This window comes from Alexandromys fortis, unplaced genomic scaffold (genome assembly GCF_014885135.2).
Source record: "Alexandromys fortis isolate MF-2015 unplaced genomic scaffold, M_Fortis_MF-2015_v1.1 scaffold_254, whole genome shotgun sequence".
Taxonomy (NCBI): Eukaryota; Metazoa; Chordata; class Mammalia; order Rodentia; family Cricetidae; genus Alexandromys; species Alexandromys fortis.
This window is the reverse complement of record NW_026068130.1, coordinates 396,245-411,291: the sequence shown is the minus strand read 5'-3', so window position 1 is coordinate 411,291 and position 15,047 is coordinate 396,245. Positions and strand designations below refer to the sequence as shown.

The following is a 15,047-nucleotide window of genomic DNA, read 5'->3' as shown; positions in this document are numbered from 1 at the left end:
GTCTTCAAGACCAGTCAGCCTGGTGCAGAACCTGGCATCAGGGTCTTCCGTCTCTCCCAGGTCTCTCCCGTGCCCTCCTGGGTATCTCTTGAGCCTCTACTTCTGACTGGATCAGTGGTTCTCAACCCATGGGTCATGTCCCTTTTGTGGGGGTTGAGCAGTCCTTTCACAGGGGTCCCATATCAGGTATCCTACATATCAGATATTTACATTATGACACGTAACAATAGCGAAATTACAGTTACGAAGGGAAGCAACAAAATATTTTTATGGTCGGGGGTCACCACAACATGAGGAACTGTATTAGGAAGGTTGAGAACCTGGTCTGGAGGGTGGGTGGGCCAATGAGGATGGGAACTGCAGGCAGATTTACTGAGAATTCTGTATACATACTTCTTTGGTTTCCCCCACCTCCATGACAAAAACAAGAGTCAAACCCTTTTGAACTCCAGTTCCCTCAGATTTTTAAACTAAGGAGCCACACTTGAGAGCCTTGCTGTACAGAGTGGCAGTACTTTTTGTTAAAGTCTTTGACTTTCTAATCACCTCTCCGTGTTCAGATAAAACCAAGTATAAAATCCCTCACTGCTCTTGGTCTTGTTCTGTCACTCCTGTGTCCCCTAACTGATTTCCCACTTTTCTCTGACTTATCCTCTGTTGTCATTTCTCCTGTCCTATTGGGTCAGGCCAATGTCTGGCCAGGCTACCTCTTCCGAGTGCCTGCTCATATTTCCCACCTATTGTTAATCCACAAGCTGTTCCTCAATCCTGTCACTGCTCAGAAGTTTACCCAGATAGAACTATGAGCCAGTGGTGTGTATTTGTATTGTCTGTACTGGAAGCTCTTTGAGACACGTCTTCTCATTTTTCTTCTTGTGTCATTCAGGTAAGCCTCTGGAGGCCATGGCCTGCCCAAGGTTGTGGACGGTGAAACACGTGCTCCCGGCCGTGTACTGGGCCTGTGTGTGGGACTGTCTAGGAGCAGTCTTCTTGCATGCATTGCAAGGCCGGTGTGCTCAGTGGCCTTCCCTCTTCTCTCCTGCAGCACTGCTTCATGATGCCCCAGTCCCTGGGTGTTATCGGAGGGAAGCCCAACAGTGCCCACTACTTCATTGGCTACGTTGGTGAGTCTGACTTGTACGCTATGGGTTCATAGGGATGGTCTGTCTCCCTGAAGAAGTGGGTGTTTCTGTGGAGTTGTATTGTATTCATTTGCCTCCCCCTCACTCACTGTGGTGGTATGCACCCCACTCCGCCTGGCATTTTGATGTCTACTTTCCTTCTGTCTGCTGACTCTGATGTGGGTTTGGATGTTGCTCTGGTCTGCTCCCTCCCTCTCGCCCAGCCCTAGCCAGCTGCGTCTGACTTCTCTGTCATCTCGCCCAGGTGAGGAGCTCATCTATCTGGACCCCCACACTACACAGCCTGCAGTGGAACTGACTGACAGCTGCTTTATCCCCGATGAGAGCTTCCACTGCCAGCACCCTCCCTGCAGGATGGGCATTGGAGAGCTTGACCCGTCCATTGCTGTGGTATGTTCCAACCGTGCAAACTGCCAGGAGTCCTGCAGTGGAATATAAAGGAAAATGTCTACACTGTAGTAGTTTTTTAGAGGGTTAGATTTATATAGTTAAGGATCCTCATATCCTCCCCTGAGACTGTGTGCCTCCTGAGCGGTAGTCACAACCACAGTGTGTGTGAATGTTGCCTGTGATTGAGTGTACGTACCAAGTGTGAGGTTGTGTGTTTTTCCTACTCTCTAAAATACAAATGACAGCTTGTTAGAGTCACCTGTCTCTACCTCATTTCCTCTTAGTTTTTTCATCATCATTTTGTTGTTTATTTACTTAATATATCTTAGAGACAATTCCCTTGAATGAGCTTTTCCATCTCCCTTTTTGATGATATAGTAGGGATTTCTGGTGAGTTATATAAACCTGCCTACTCAGAATGTGTTTGGAAGAAAGAGGATGAAAAACTAAAAATGTCAAAACAGTGCCATACCCGGGGAAGTCATTGCCTAGTTAGGCTGCACATCGTGTTGCTTGTTGGCAGAAGTGTAGTATGTCTAGTACCAGTATGCAGCTGTCACACAGACACAACACCCAGAATATCCTCTGCAGTATGTGCCCCTCCCAAGTTCTACAGAGAGAAGGCTGGGACTTCCTGCAGAACCCACTGGTAAATTACTCAGCTAACTGGCGTGTGTATGTTACAGTGAATGCATCTCAGTAGCTCAGTGATTGGAACTTGGTGTCCTACCGCCACCTAAACAGCCCGCCTCATAGAAGATGCTAGACACATGGGGCTAGCAGGTGCAGAGAGCACCAAGTTTGAGCCACAGTTCTAGCTTTTGAGAGCTGAGATCAAAGGAAACACATGGTAGAATCACTCCCCTTGCCACCATGGGATAGGCCTTACCATCACTGAGCAGAGTGTCCATATGTATGAACCATAGCATGGGCAGAGCACACAGCCTGGCATGTGTTGGCGAGTGCATACCAGGATCCCTGAAGACTAGCGATCACAGCTTCATGCTCATACAGATGTGGTCATTACTCATGGTCCTTTTCATTTCAGGGGTTTTTCTGTAAGACCGAGGAAGACTTTAACGATTGGTGTCAGCAAGTCAAAAAGGTCTGTAGCTGCCCCTGTCCAGAGCCAAGATGAAACTTCTGGGGACCCAGGCAATGAGGTGGCTGGGGTAAAGGGAGCCTCTTTGCATGGCCTAGCTAGGAACCCCATTTACTAGTTGCATGGGGAGTTTTCTTCCTGCCTCACACATGTGGGCGGGCAGACTGAATGGGACAGGGTGCCTCACATTGCTGTTTCTCTTAGCCATGTCTAGGTCGTAATTGGCTATCTTTTACCTAAGTTTTGCACATTAACTTTATGGTAGAATTCTGGCCCACTCACTTGCCTCTTGAGGTTCTGGGGTGGCAATAAATTTTAAGCCAAAGGCTGCCCCTGTGCCAGTTGCATCCTGCTGTCTTCCCTGTGCCTTCTGTGATCATGTATGCCTGATGGGGTAACAAGCCATTACCAGTGGGGCAGGCCCGTGCTTTGTTGACCACTGTATTGGTCTATGCTGTAACCTTTAGTATGGATTCCACTTCCATTTTCCTATCTGTGAGGCTATAGTGACTGTCAAGGTGCATCTAACAGCTGTTTCTCACTGACAGCTATCCCTGCTTGGTGGTGCCCTACCTATGTTTGAGCTAGTGGAGCAGCAGCCTTCCCATCTGGCCTGCCAGGACGTCCTGAACCTGTCCCTAGGTGAGTGCTGAGGTTGCAGAGTCAAGTCTGACTGGGATAATCTCCTGTTCCGATCTCTTAGTTTGTGTAGTCTGTGCCTGACACAAGCCCTCAGGTCTCGGTCTTTTCCCTTTTAACCATTGTTTATATGAGCCCAGGTGCAAATATTTGGTTGCCCCTGTACCTCAAACCCTGAGCTTGGCAGCAGCACAATATATCCTTAGTCTGCTAGGGACTGTTGAGACCAGGCACAACAGGTTTGTGATGATGAAGTCCCGTCTAAGAGCCACTGGGGATGAGCAGTCCTGGTTCCTTGGCCTATAGCTAGTTTGCCTGCAGGGGGCAGCCTGGGTCCTATGGGCCAGCACAGGTAGAGTTCAGGGGCTGGCCTTGGGCGATAGTGGAGGGAAGTCTGGTCGGACCTGCTCATTCCTAAGCTGGTGCAAGGAGGGGATGCCCTTATCCTCCTGAACTTCTGCCAGACCCCATCTGCTGGCAGGAGTCAGGTGCCATTCTCCTTCCTTTCGTGGACTTCCCATTTCTCTTTGGGGCCTTGTCTGCACTCCTTTGTGCCTGTTAAGACTGCAGTCAGGAGGGCCTAGCAGACCTATTCTAGTTTGTCCCCCTCTCCTGTCTTCCCAGCCAACACACACCTACACCAGCTCCTGAGAGATGCCTAATGTTCTATCTTGTTCCTTCCAGATTCTTCTGATGTAGAGAGACTGGAGAGGTTCTTTGACTCTGAGGATGAAGACTTTGAAATCTTATCCCTCTGAAAATCCTAGGGTTTGGGGATGGCCTCCATGGCCCTCGTTGGGGTGCTTTGAGAACCCAGACCTGCCTTGGGCACTCAGTGTTTGCGTATTCCATCACCCAGCCCACCCCTGCCAGTGCTGTGCGCCTGTGCCACCTCTGTCAGAGGGCCTGCTCTGCTCATGGACCAAGGACTGCGGTGCCTGGAGTCAGACTGCCTAACCCTAAACACAGCAAAGGCCTGTCCACATGAGAAAATCGCCCATCAGAAGGCCTGGTCAGGAAGTGCGGCAAGCCAGGAGCTTCCAGAGTTCTCCGCTTGACACTGCCAGCCCCAGCCAGCATATCAGCTTTGGTCCTGCTTTTTCCTGGGCACCTGGTCTGTGGTTTATTTGGAATTAAAGCCCTGTTTGGAGTTGTTTAATGAAGACATGAATTTCTGGGGCACTTCCCAGGTCAGTCTTAGAAGATCTGCAGGTTGATGTATACAGAGTAACAGTCACGCATGGCCTCATACTGCTGGGCAGGGTGAGCATTTGGGCTGTCATTTGCCCCGTGTGGTTCTCAAGGGCTACCTCAGTAGGAGAGCACATGGAAAGAATTACAGCAAGGCTGCTGCTGGCTTTGGAGAGAAAGTATTCTGGTGGGGCATTTGGAAAACCCAAAGATACTGGTGTGCATGGACACAGTGTGGACACCTGGACCCTGGAGCAGCTGACAAGCTCCCGGGTCATCTGGAGCCGTGGTCCTGATTCCCATTAGGACCTCACTAGGGAAGAGCTTTGTTTCTTGTAAGGGGCTGATGCATTTCAAGACACACCGCCTGCTGCTGTTAGCTTGCTACCCAGCTTCCCTCTGGGAGGAAAGGGAGGGGAGCAGAGCTGCTCTTTGCTTGTGACACTGTGCCTGCTGGTGGTAGGGTACACACTGCTACTTGAGCCTTCTTCCATGTTCTTGCCCTTCTCAGAAACCCTCCTGGGTCACAGAGAATTTCTTGGTTTGGGGCCAAAAAGTTAAAGAGCTATGGCTTTTAGTTCACAATAGAGTATATTTAAACGGAGCTGGTAGCTCCAGGCACCAGCAGGTGCAGTGTCCAGACCCTCCTTGGCGCTCATTCCCATACCTGCCACCTTCTAATCCTGGCTTTCTGGGCCTTCAAGCTTTGATGCTCTAGGTCTGCTGTCTTAGAAAGAGGCCTTTCCTTCGCCCTAGAAGATATGAACAGGGCATTGCCGCTTGGGGTGGCCCTTGCAGCTTTTCCTAAAAGCCCTTCCCTAGGACCCTGTAAACGGGTGAGTTTGGAGCTGCTCTCTGATGGCATATGCCAGATGTGACAACTCAGAGTGGCCCACAAAGTGTTCATGACATAATTTATTTCCTTACACTCTGTCTCTCCTACATCTTGTCCCTTAGCTTCAGGTGGGATGGGATGGGGGAAGGCCCATTCCTCTGGGGCTCCACTTCCTGAGTCCAGTAGCTATTGTGCTGCTGTGGCCCAGGGTCTTGCTGCAACTCCTGCTGATGGTACCAAGGGCAGATGTGTGGAACAATACAACCTGAGGGAGCTCCCAGGGCTTGAGAAAGGCTTCCTGAGGTTGTTCATTCTTAGTAGTCTAGTTTGCAATTCTTAATGGTAAATAATAAGTTTCAGTAGAAAACAACATTTGTGTGTGTATTGTTTTTCCTTCAGTTATGGTTGGCTGTGATTTTAGTGTTGACAGATTTCCCCACGTTGGACAAGTAGTCTGCCCTGTGTCTGGCCTAACTGTGTAGCCAGTGTCGTTTTTCCCTCATATTGAGTAAACCTGTGGCCCTAATGGGAAGAAGTGCAAGGAGAACATGGTATAAAAATGAGCTGGGGGCTGGAGAAATGACTCAGCAGTTAGGAGCTCTGACCTCTTCCAGAGAACCAGAGTTCATTCCCAGCACCTACACTGGGGATCTAACACTCCTGGTCCCTGTGGGCATAAACACATAGAAATAGTAAAAATCTTGTTTAAGCCGGGCAGTGGTGGCACACACCTTTATTCCTAGCACTCAGAGCTCTGAGTTCCAGGACAGCCTGGTCTACAGAGCGAGTTCTAGGACAGCCAGAGCTACAGAAAAACCCTGTCTCCAAAAAAAAAAAAAAAAAAAAAAAAAAAAAAAACTTGCTTAAAAAATGAAAGCAGTGAAAAGCACTTACAAGGCTTGCCTTGAGTTCCCTCCAGGCAAGCTGTACCTGGTTTTGGCCTGGGGGACTAGTAGACTGAGGATCATCACCTCATTCTGCCTGGTGACATCTCAGTGGGACAATCCTAGGTGACACCTACCTGCTGAGTCCAAATAAAAGAAAACTGCTGACCCAAGTACAACGGCCCAAGGCGAGGCTTAGCATCACTGTGCTGGCTTCTTAGGGCTGCTATGCTTACAGCTCACGCCTACTGCTCTCCGGAAATGCAGGCTATGCTGGCAGTAGGGCTGATTTCCCAGTTCCTCTCGGGGCTACAGATGCTCTGCATTTCCTGACCTCAGACTGGTTGTTAAGAGGCCTCTGATGACACACCTGGCTAATCCCCTACCATTTTTTTCTGTTTTTTTGTTTGTTTTTTTTTTGATGATTATCTCACTGTGTAGCCCTGGCTAGCCTGGAATTCAAGAGATCCACCTGCTTCTGCCTCCTGAGTGCTGGCATTAAAGGCATTAAATGTGCATCACCACACCAGGGTAGTTCTCAGCACAAGGTACCATGCCATGCCATCCACCTAGCCCATACCTTTTTGATCCTGAGGGGGAATGTGCTTCACCTCACCTGTGACACACCCTACACATACAGGCTGTATTCTACCAGGAAATAAATGTCAAATCATCCTGTTTTGGAGGGGATAGTGTGAGAAGCTTCAGCAGCACACACACACACACACACACACAAAGTTGTTATCTAGAATGTCTAGAATGTTGAACATCGTGCCTTTTGATAAGCCTGGCCACGCCCGAGAACACAGAATCAGAGCATGGAGGCTGGTAACACTGATCAAGCCCACAGTGGAAATCCCATGTAGTAGTAAGCAGACCCATCTCTACAAATTCTTAGGGGAAGCCAGTGAGGTACATTTTCAAATAAGCTTTTATTAGTGTCTGCAAAAAATACAACTCTCAACTAATTGATGTTTCTAATGATCTCAGTGAAACTGCCCAAAGTTACCACTAAAGGTCGGTATGGAAATACCATAACACATTAACGTCTTTAGGATCAAGGAGTCAGGAGAAGATATTGCACAACTTGTCCATACCACCAACATCTCAGGTTATGACGGAGGCTTGTAGGGAGCTAAGAGCTCCCACTGAACAGTGTTGTGAGTCTTCCACCAGTCTCCTAAAGGACCGGAGAACAGTTTCTGCAGTGGAAGTCTAATTTATTTCCATAGCTCCTCCAGCGGACTCTGTGCGGCACTGCGGATGGCGTCCTCGGAGAGGACACGGATTTCTTCATGGACATCCTCAATGCTTCTGGAAGCATCAACCACCTGTCACCACAAGGAGAGAGCAGGAAAGCGACATTACACCACCTCTGCCCTTTTCCCAGTGCATGTGGTGACCTCAGTGAGCCAGGGCCTGCAAGAGCCAACCTAGATCTCAGGGACCCTTCACCCACAGCTTTCCTTGAACCTGGTGTTCTTGGCACACCGTAGCTTGCATACCTACCGCATCCCAGACACGGGAAGCAACATGCACTAGCTGCTCATCTTGCTCCTAAGCAGGCTGAGCAACTATCCTCCAGTTGATAAGAACAGGCTCCATGTCAGGCATGGTGACCCACCCTCAGGAGGCAGAGGCAGACAGATCTCTCTGAATTCAAGGACTTCATAGTTCCTTCCAGGATAGCCAGGGTTATGTAGAGACCCTGTCTCCAAAAAAAAAAAAAATCAACCTGGTTTGCTTCCTGTCCTCTTGGGAGATGAAAGCTGTCCTGACGGCTGCTCTGTTCCTTCAGGACAGGTAGATCCAGGTGCGAACCAGGAGAGAGGGTCTGAATAAGTGTCACCATCTCCAAGTCCCACCATCTGGAGGGGGTCTGGACAGGACCCTTGTTTCTGTAAGTCTGGCTAAGACCTCTGGCAGCAAACATTTAAAAAGCTGCAGGAGGGTTATGGAAGGAGTCCAGGTATTTCTCAAAGTATGGCTGTGTGCAGAAAAACGCCACAGGTTTCACCTCCTAGAAGGGAGCGTGACAGCCCCCCTACAGCCACACAACCCTGGCCCAGACTATCCAGGGTGCCTCTCTAGGCTGACTTAATGCCCAGGAAAGAGAAGGGTATTCACATCTGCTCTAATATGGCACGGCGGTGCAGAAACTTAGGATAAACTTTGCAATCCTGAGGACATGTAACAGAAACAAAGGGCAAGTAATGCCATGGAAACAGCGCCTTCGTAGACAAAACTGGCCTGTGATGCTGTGCTACTCAAGTGCCAGCTGCAAGTCTGGGAGCCATAGGCAACAGTTAAAAGACGGCCTGTGCGGGCAATGCCAGGCCCACCAGGACTATTCCAGAGTAGATGTGTGGAACGACGGTGCAGTTAGGGTCAGAGTAGGAGCAAGCAGCAGAGAAGGTGCTCATGTTGGCTTCCGTGCAAGGAACAAGAGGGAAGCTGAAGCCAATTCCTGAGACCAGTGTTGAAACAAGTTTACAGAGTGAAGGAAACAGGACCAGAGGGAAGCCTGGTATGGATACTTCTGGGCTCCAGCAAATGACCATATATAGGCCTACAGGCTTCAAAGAAATGGGCAGGATAAAGGCCCAGGTTGTAGCTATAGAGGAAAAGGTGCTATAATGACCGAGAGCCAACAGGAAGGCCAGGAAGAAATCACTGCATGAGCTAAAAGAAAAAGTCATCTCTGGGCCGGGCGATGGTGGCGCACGCCTTTAATCCCAGCACTCGGAAGGCAGAGGCAGGCGGATCTCTGTGAGTTCGAGACCAGCCTGGTCTACAGAGCTAGTTCCAGGACAGGCTCCAAAGCCACAGAGAAACCCTGTCTCGAAAAACCAAAAAAAAAAAAAAAAAAAAAAAAAAAGAAAAAGACATCTCACCATGAAACTGGCAAACTCCACCTTCTGACAGTAAGTATAATCCGTACAATGAAGAGTCATTCCTATGAAAAAGACTGCAAAGTAAAGTGTGATATAGCTTGCAAGACCATGTTCTGAATGGTGATGTCACAGGACTAAAGGCTTGTATAGAATAAGATAACAGACGTTTGCTGGGGCTCATCTTTGAGTCGTGCAGATATAGAGTATCTCATTCTTATGAGGACTGCTCCTTAAACTCATCTAGCCCAGACAAAGCAGGAGTCTTAGGGTTTTGTAAAATCGGTATGAGGATTAGAATCTGTTGGCATTGAGCTGCAAGTATAGCCCAGTGGTAGGTGAGGCCCTAGGTTCTTTAGCTAGCACCACTACTACCACCAGAAAGTCTGTTGGCAGAGAACCAGAATAGCTTCCCTGATGGGTAAGCAAACAAACTATACCGGCTGCGCTGATGTCAGCAGAGGGTAGACTACCACACAGCTCCTCGACGGCTGTTTGTAGCCAGCACTCACCTTCCAGTTCAGCTTTTCATCCTTCATGAGCTGCTGGAAACACAGCAGAACCTGCTCCTGGAAAGTCCCGGTCTCATAGCGCTCAAGCCCAAACTCTCCCCGTGCCGCAGCGTCCAGCAATTGTAACTGAAGGAACAGGATCAGGTCGGGCTTGGGAAGGCCCACGTCTGGTTGTTTGCACCAATCCAGGGAAAAATTCTGCCAACAGTTAGAGAAAGCAGACTGAGTGGGGTATAAGCTTTTGCTTCAAAGTGGGGTTGGGGGACCTGCTGCAGATAAGATTTAACAGGAAGGCGTCACAGCTCTGTGCTCTGCGCTCGGTTTATGAACCACATTGCGTCCTGGGCCATCTCAGAATAAGGCATGGCATACGCAGATGTCCTGGTGGCACAGTCAACCTAGAGAGTCTGAGCTGGAAAGGCGCTTGTTCCAGAGACAGGACAGAGAGCTCTGTGCCGTAAGCTTTCATCTGTATTCCTCCCGAGAGACAATGAAGGAAAAAAGCAATCCTGGAAACCCACTGCATGCTTGTCTGCCTACTAGATCTCGTGTACATATTCTCACTCCTTTTATCGCCTTGCTAAAAATGTTTCCAGAAGTAAGTCTGGAAACACTATAAGCTCAAGAAGTAACCCCAAAGACCCTCCCTTAGGGTTATAATGTGTACCAATCATCTGTCCTAGCTTCCTTATACAAACAAAATACTTCATCAGGGAAGGACTCTTAACATATGTAAAAGAAACAGCAGAATATAAAAGGTTATTGTCACTTGGTAATCTGTCATCCCCAGGGGATATTACGTAAAGACGTCAGGCACCACCTGCTTCTTGTGAGAGGACTCAGCACTCTTAGAAGTTTACCAAAGTACAAGGTAAACACATGAAGCTAGGTGTGGTGACAGCTCTTGCAGAAAGTGGCAGCAAGAAGACAGTTCAAGTTCATCCTCAAATCAAGCTGAGCTACAGAAGACTCTGTCTCAAGGTCAAAACAAAACAAATGCAATTCCAGCACTTGAGAGCTAGAAGCAGGAGTTCAGTGTTATTATTAGCTATATAGTGGGTTCAAGGTCAGCCTGAGACTGTCTCAAAAAACAGTAAGGTTTGTGGGAGGTGCCAGGCTGTAGTGGTACACACCTTTATTCCCACCCAGCCACTGGAGGCTGAAGCAGGCAGGTCTGAGTTTAAGGCCAGCCTGGTCTACAGAGTTCCAGGACAGTCGAGGCTACACTGAGAAACTGTCTCATAAAACCAAAACATCAACAACAAAAACACTAACAAAAAAGAGCGGAGGAGATGGGCAAGTGCATGCTTTGCCTGAGTTACACTCTCCTACATGGAGAGATGGCTCAGCTGGTAAGAGGTCTTACTGTTCTCCCAAAGGACCCACGTTCAGTTCCCAGCACCCACATGGTGGCTAACAGTTCCCTGTAACTCCAGTCTTGGTGGATCTGACAATCTCTTCTGGCCTCTGTGGACGCAAGTGTACACATGCAGGCAGAACACTCATACACAGAGAAGTAAAATGAATACATCTTTAAAAAACAAAAGACTTAACAAAAGAGTTATACTCTTAAGACTCAGAATATTTTAGATGTGAATGTCAGAAAGAGACGTGGGAACTTACACATCAAGGACTTAATGGATTGGAGAGCAATGGCTACCATGTGTGAGGCCCTAGGTCCAAGGCCCAGCAGAAACAACCAACCAGCCCACCCCGTGGGCCACTGAGATGGTTCAGCTTATAAAGACACTTACCACACAGTCTGAGACCTGAGATAAATTCCCAAAACTCGGTGTAAGGAGGGAAGTAATTCTCCAAAGTGGGCCTCTGCCCCTCACATGCTTGCTGTGGCATCTTTACATACAATAGCAACAAATAGAGATTTAAGAGGCGCCTCCATGCATGGACCTTAATCAACTAGATTCTGGTTTAATATAATAAAAATACAAGACTTGAGAACATGAACATTGCATGTTTAGTGACTGATGTCTGTGTTGAGGTAAGATTGTTCTTACACTAACGTTCTTGGGCTAGAAGTGGTGGTGCCTCTCTCCTGAAATCCCAGTGCTCAGAAGGCTGAGACAAGAGGATTACATGTCTGAGGTCAACACGATCCACTGAGTGACTTCCCCTAAGTGTGGACTATAAGAGACCCTGACTCAAAAACAGCAACCCCATGTGCTAGAGAGATGGCTCAGGAGTGAAGAGCACTGGCTTCTCTTCCAGAGGACCCAGATTCAATTCCCACAACCACATGGCAGCTCACAATGGTTGTAATGTCAGTTCCAGGGGACCCAACACCCTCTTCTGGTCTCCATGGGCACCATCCTTTTTTTAAAAAAAAAAAAAAAAAAGGATATTTATTTATTATGTATACAATATTTTGTCTGTGTGTATGCCTGCAGGCCAGAAGAGGGCACCAGACTCCATTACAGATGGTTGTGCGCCACCATGTGGTTGCTGGGAATTGAACTCAGGACCTTTGGAAGAGGAGGCAATGCTCTTAACCTCTGAGCCATCTCTCCAGCCCCGGCACCAGACATACTTACAGACAACACACACACACACACACACACACACACACACGCGCGCGCGCAATTTTAAAAACCCAATCCCAACACTAGGGAGGCAGAGATAGTGGATCTCTGTGAACCTGAGGTCAGTCAGATCTACATAGTGAATTGCAGACTAGCCATGGCTACACAGTGAAACCTTGTCTCAAATGAACAACCCCCCCCACCCCCAACCAGCACACACACACACACACACACACAGAGTTACATCTTAGATGTAAACTTTTATTAAGAATCCACAATGCCATCTGATACCGAGCAGAGGATGTGAGTGTACCTGAAGCTAATGATTCTACCGGGAGGTTTTCTGTTGCCAAACAGCTGAGGCTTAAAAACTAAAAAGCATTATCAGATGTGTGTGGGTGGTGGTGGTGGGGGGGAGCAGGCCTTTAATCCCAGCACTTGAGGCATAGGCAGAGGCAGGGAGATCTCTCTGATTCCGGGTGAGTCTGGTCTACACAGTGAGTTCCAGGCTAGCAAAAGCTACATAGTGAGACCTTGCCCTAAACAAATATAAATGGAAGAATATTTTTTAGAAATAAAAGAAAAAAGGGCACTGCAGGTCCTACCATTACACATATGAAGCGATGTAGAGGCTCCAGTAGCCTAGTCATTCTCTCTCTGGTCACAGAGTGAGGCAGCACAGGAAAAGATCATTCAAATGGAAAACACAACACTGTATGTGAAAATCCCGCAGGTACATTTCTTTATTGATAAAAACCAATTTAATCTCGCAAGAGAGTTAAAGGAATGCCAGGGCCAACAAATTCCTAAGAGTAACTTGAATACGTACGTACTCATCGTGGTCGGAGACACTGAAAAGGAAGAAGAGCAGGCCCGGGTCCAACCTGGCAACCCGAGAAAGAAGCCAGACAGTACTCACCTCCTTGGCGCCAGTGAAGGCGACCCCAGAAAAGGCGTATCGATCCAAAACAAGGGTCACACCTTGGTTCAACTTCGCCTTAATTAATGGCCTGAAAAACAGAATGCTCTTGAGTGATGGAACCGGTTTCCCAAACTACCCCAACGTGGAAATCCCATACGATACAGTTACAGCACAGTGATGTATAGACTTATTTACAAAGCTGTGGGTCCTCTCTCTAGATGATGCCGATGGAGACTTCCATCCTGCCCTGCCACGGGGAAGGGGAACCAGCAAAGAGCAAAGGACGGCTGAGGGCATGGGGAGCCAGAGGTGAGGCTGATACTTGTGCCCAAATCTGAACTGCGCGTATAAGGACAGACAAGAGATCAAGGACGTTTGCCCCCAAACACCACAGGCTCACCACCATTGCCAGTGTGCCAGACCTTAGATGTGTAAGGATGAAGGGCCTAGCATGAGCAAAAAAAAAAGGCCAAGTCAGACTCATCTCACAGGAGGCATTCAGTTTTGGAGGGTGGGGGAAGAAGGTTTAAATTGGTCTCACTATGTAGCCCAGGCTGGCTCCTAGCTCTTGATCTTTAGGGCACAAACCTGTAATCCTAAAACCTGTGAGACTAAAGCAGGGAATTCCAGTTCCAAGCCAAACTAGACTACGTATATATCAGGCAGGACCTTTAAGAGTTTTTGTTTGAAGATTTATTTATTTTATGTATATGAGTGCTCTATCTACATGTATGACTTTATGCCAGAAGAGGGCATCAGATCCCACTAAAAATGGTTGTGAGCCACCATGTGGCTGCTTGGAACTGAACTAGGGACCTCTGGAAGAGCAGCCAGTGCTCTTAACTGCTCGCTATTATCTAGCCTGTCCCAGAGGGTTTTTAATGTATGGAGCTAGAGTCAGTAATGTGAACATATAAAAGGAAAAAAAAAATCAAGCCAAGTGGTAGTGATTCATGCCATTAACCCCAAAATTTGGGAGGCAGAGGCAGGCAGGTTTCTCTGAGTTCAGGCCAGCCAAGAGCTAGTTCTAGGACATCTAGGATTACACAGAAAAGCCGTCTTGAAAACCAAACCAAACCAAACCAAGAGAGCTAGTCGGTGGTGACACACACCTTTGATCCTAGCACTTGAGAGGGCAGAGGCAGATAGACCTCTGTGAGTTCGAAGCCAGCCTGGTCTACAGAGCAAGTTCCAGGACAGCCAGGGTCACACAGAGAAATCCTGTCTTGAAATACCAAAAGAGAGAGGAAAATCTGGATGCCTTTGGATTTGACAAGACCAAAAACTAAATCCATGCAAGGACTGACAGCCAGCCTCTGTAAAGATAAGAAGCTATGCTGTGTAAGAGATTATTAAACAAGTGAAAATACAAGCTCCAGAATACAACTGACTTACAAGCTAAGTATGTATCCTTAATACAACAAAGAAAATGGCACTTAGAAGGCGGAGGCAGGAGGCTCGCCTTTAACTAGAGTACATCCTGGGCTACAGAGGGAACCACTATCTCCAAAAGAAAAAAAAGTTGGGGGCTGGTGAGACGGCTCTGTGGATAAATTGTTTGCTGTGTGTAATCATGAAGACTTGAGTTTGGATCTCCAGAACCCAAAATTAGTGAGCTCAAGGTTCAGTAAGAAACCTTGTCTCCGCTGGGAACTAGGGCAGCCTGGGCTACAAGGCAAGTTCCAGATAATCAGGGCTGTTATACAGAGAAACCCTGTCTCGAAAAACCTAAAAAAAAATGAAATCTTGTCTCAGGGCTAGAGAGGTCAGGGCTAGAGAGGTGGCTCAGCAGTTAAACACTTGCTGCTCTTGCATAGGCTCCTGAACCCATAAAGCAGCTTACAACTGCCTGTAACTCTAGGTACAGGGATCCAGCCTCCATGGGCTGCAGGTATGAGGTACACAAGCATACATGTAGGCATTTATAGTACACAAAAATGTGTATACATAGCCAGGCAGGAGGCAGAGGCAAGAGGATCTCTGTGAGTTCCAAACCAAATTT

General features: G+C 48.0%; 2 protein-coding genes across 6 annotated transcripts in view; one reads left to right on the top strand and one right to left on the bottom strand.

Moving 5' to 3' along the window:
• The window catches only part of Atg4b (autophagy related 4B cysteine peptidase), a 35,616-nt gene extending 29,947 nt beyond the window's left edge, over nt 1-5,669 (top strand). For both annotated transcript variants that reach the window (XM_050125961.1, XM_050125962.1), the window contains 5 exons: nt 1,046-1,124; nt 1,387-1,532; nt 2,581-2,637; nt 3,183-3,276; nt 3,958-5,669. In XM_050125961.1, the coding sequence (XP_049981918.1) occupies nt 1,046-1,124; nt 1,387-1,532; nt 2,581-2,637; nt 3,183-3,276; nt 3,958-4,031 (450 nt within the window). In that variant the 3' untranslated portion in view covers nt 4,032-5,669. The remainder of the gene's footprint in view (nt 1-1,045; nt 1,125-1,386; nt 1,533-2,580; nt 2,638-3,182; nt 3,277-3,957) is intronic.
• Nucleotides 5,670-7,096: 1,427 nt separating this feature from the next.
• Dtymk (deoxythymidylate kinase) overlaps nt 7,097-15,047 on the bottom strand; it is a 9,589-nt gene continuing 1,638 nt past the window's right edge. Inside the window, exons 3-6 of one of the 4 annotated variants that reach the window (XR_007589247.1) lie at nt 13,043-13,133; nt 9,587-9,784; nt 9,078-9,151; nt 7,097-7,514 (exon numbers count right to left, since the gene is read on the bottom strand). Coding sequence is in view for 2 of the 4 variants with exons in the window: in XM_050125965.1 (XP_049981922.1) it covers nt 7,404-7,514; nt 9,587-9,784; nt 13,043-13,133 (400 nt within the window). In the remaining 2 variants the exon portion in view is untranslated. The other 3 variants (XR_007589248.1, XM_050125965.1, XM_050125966.1) reach the window with 3 other exon arrangements.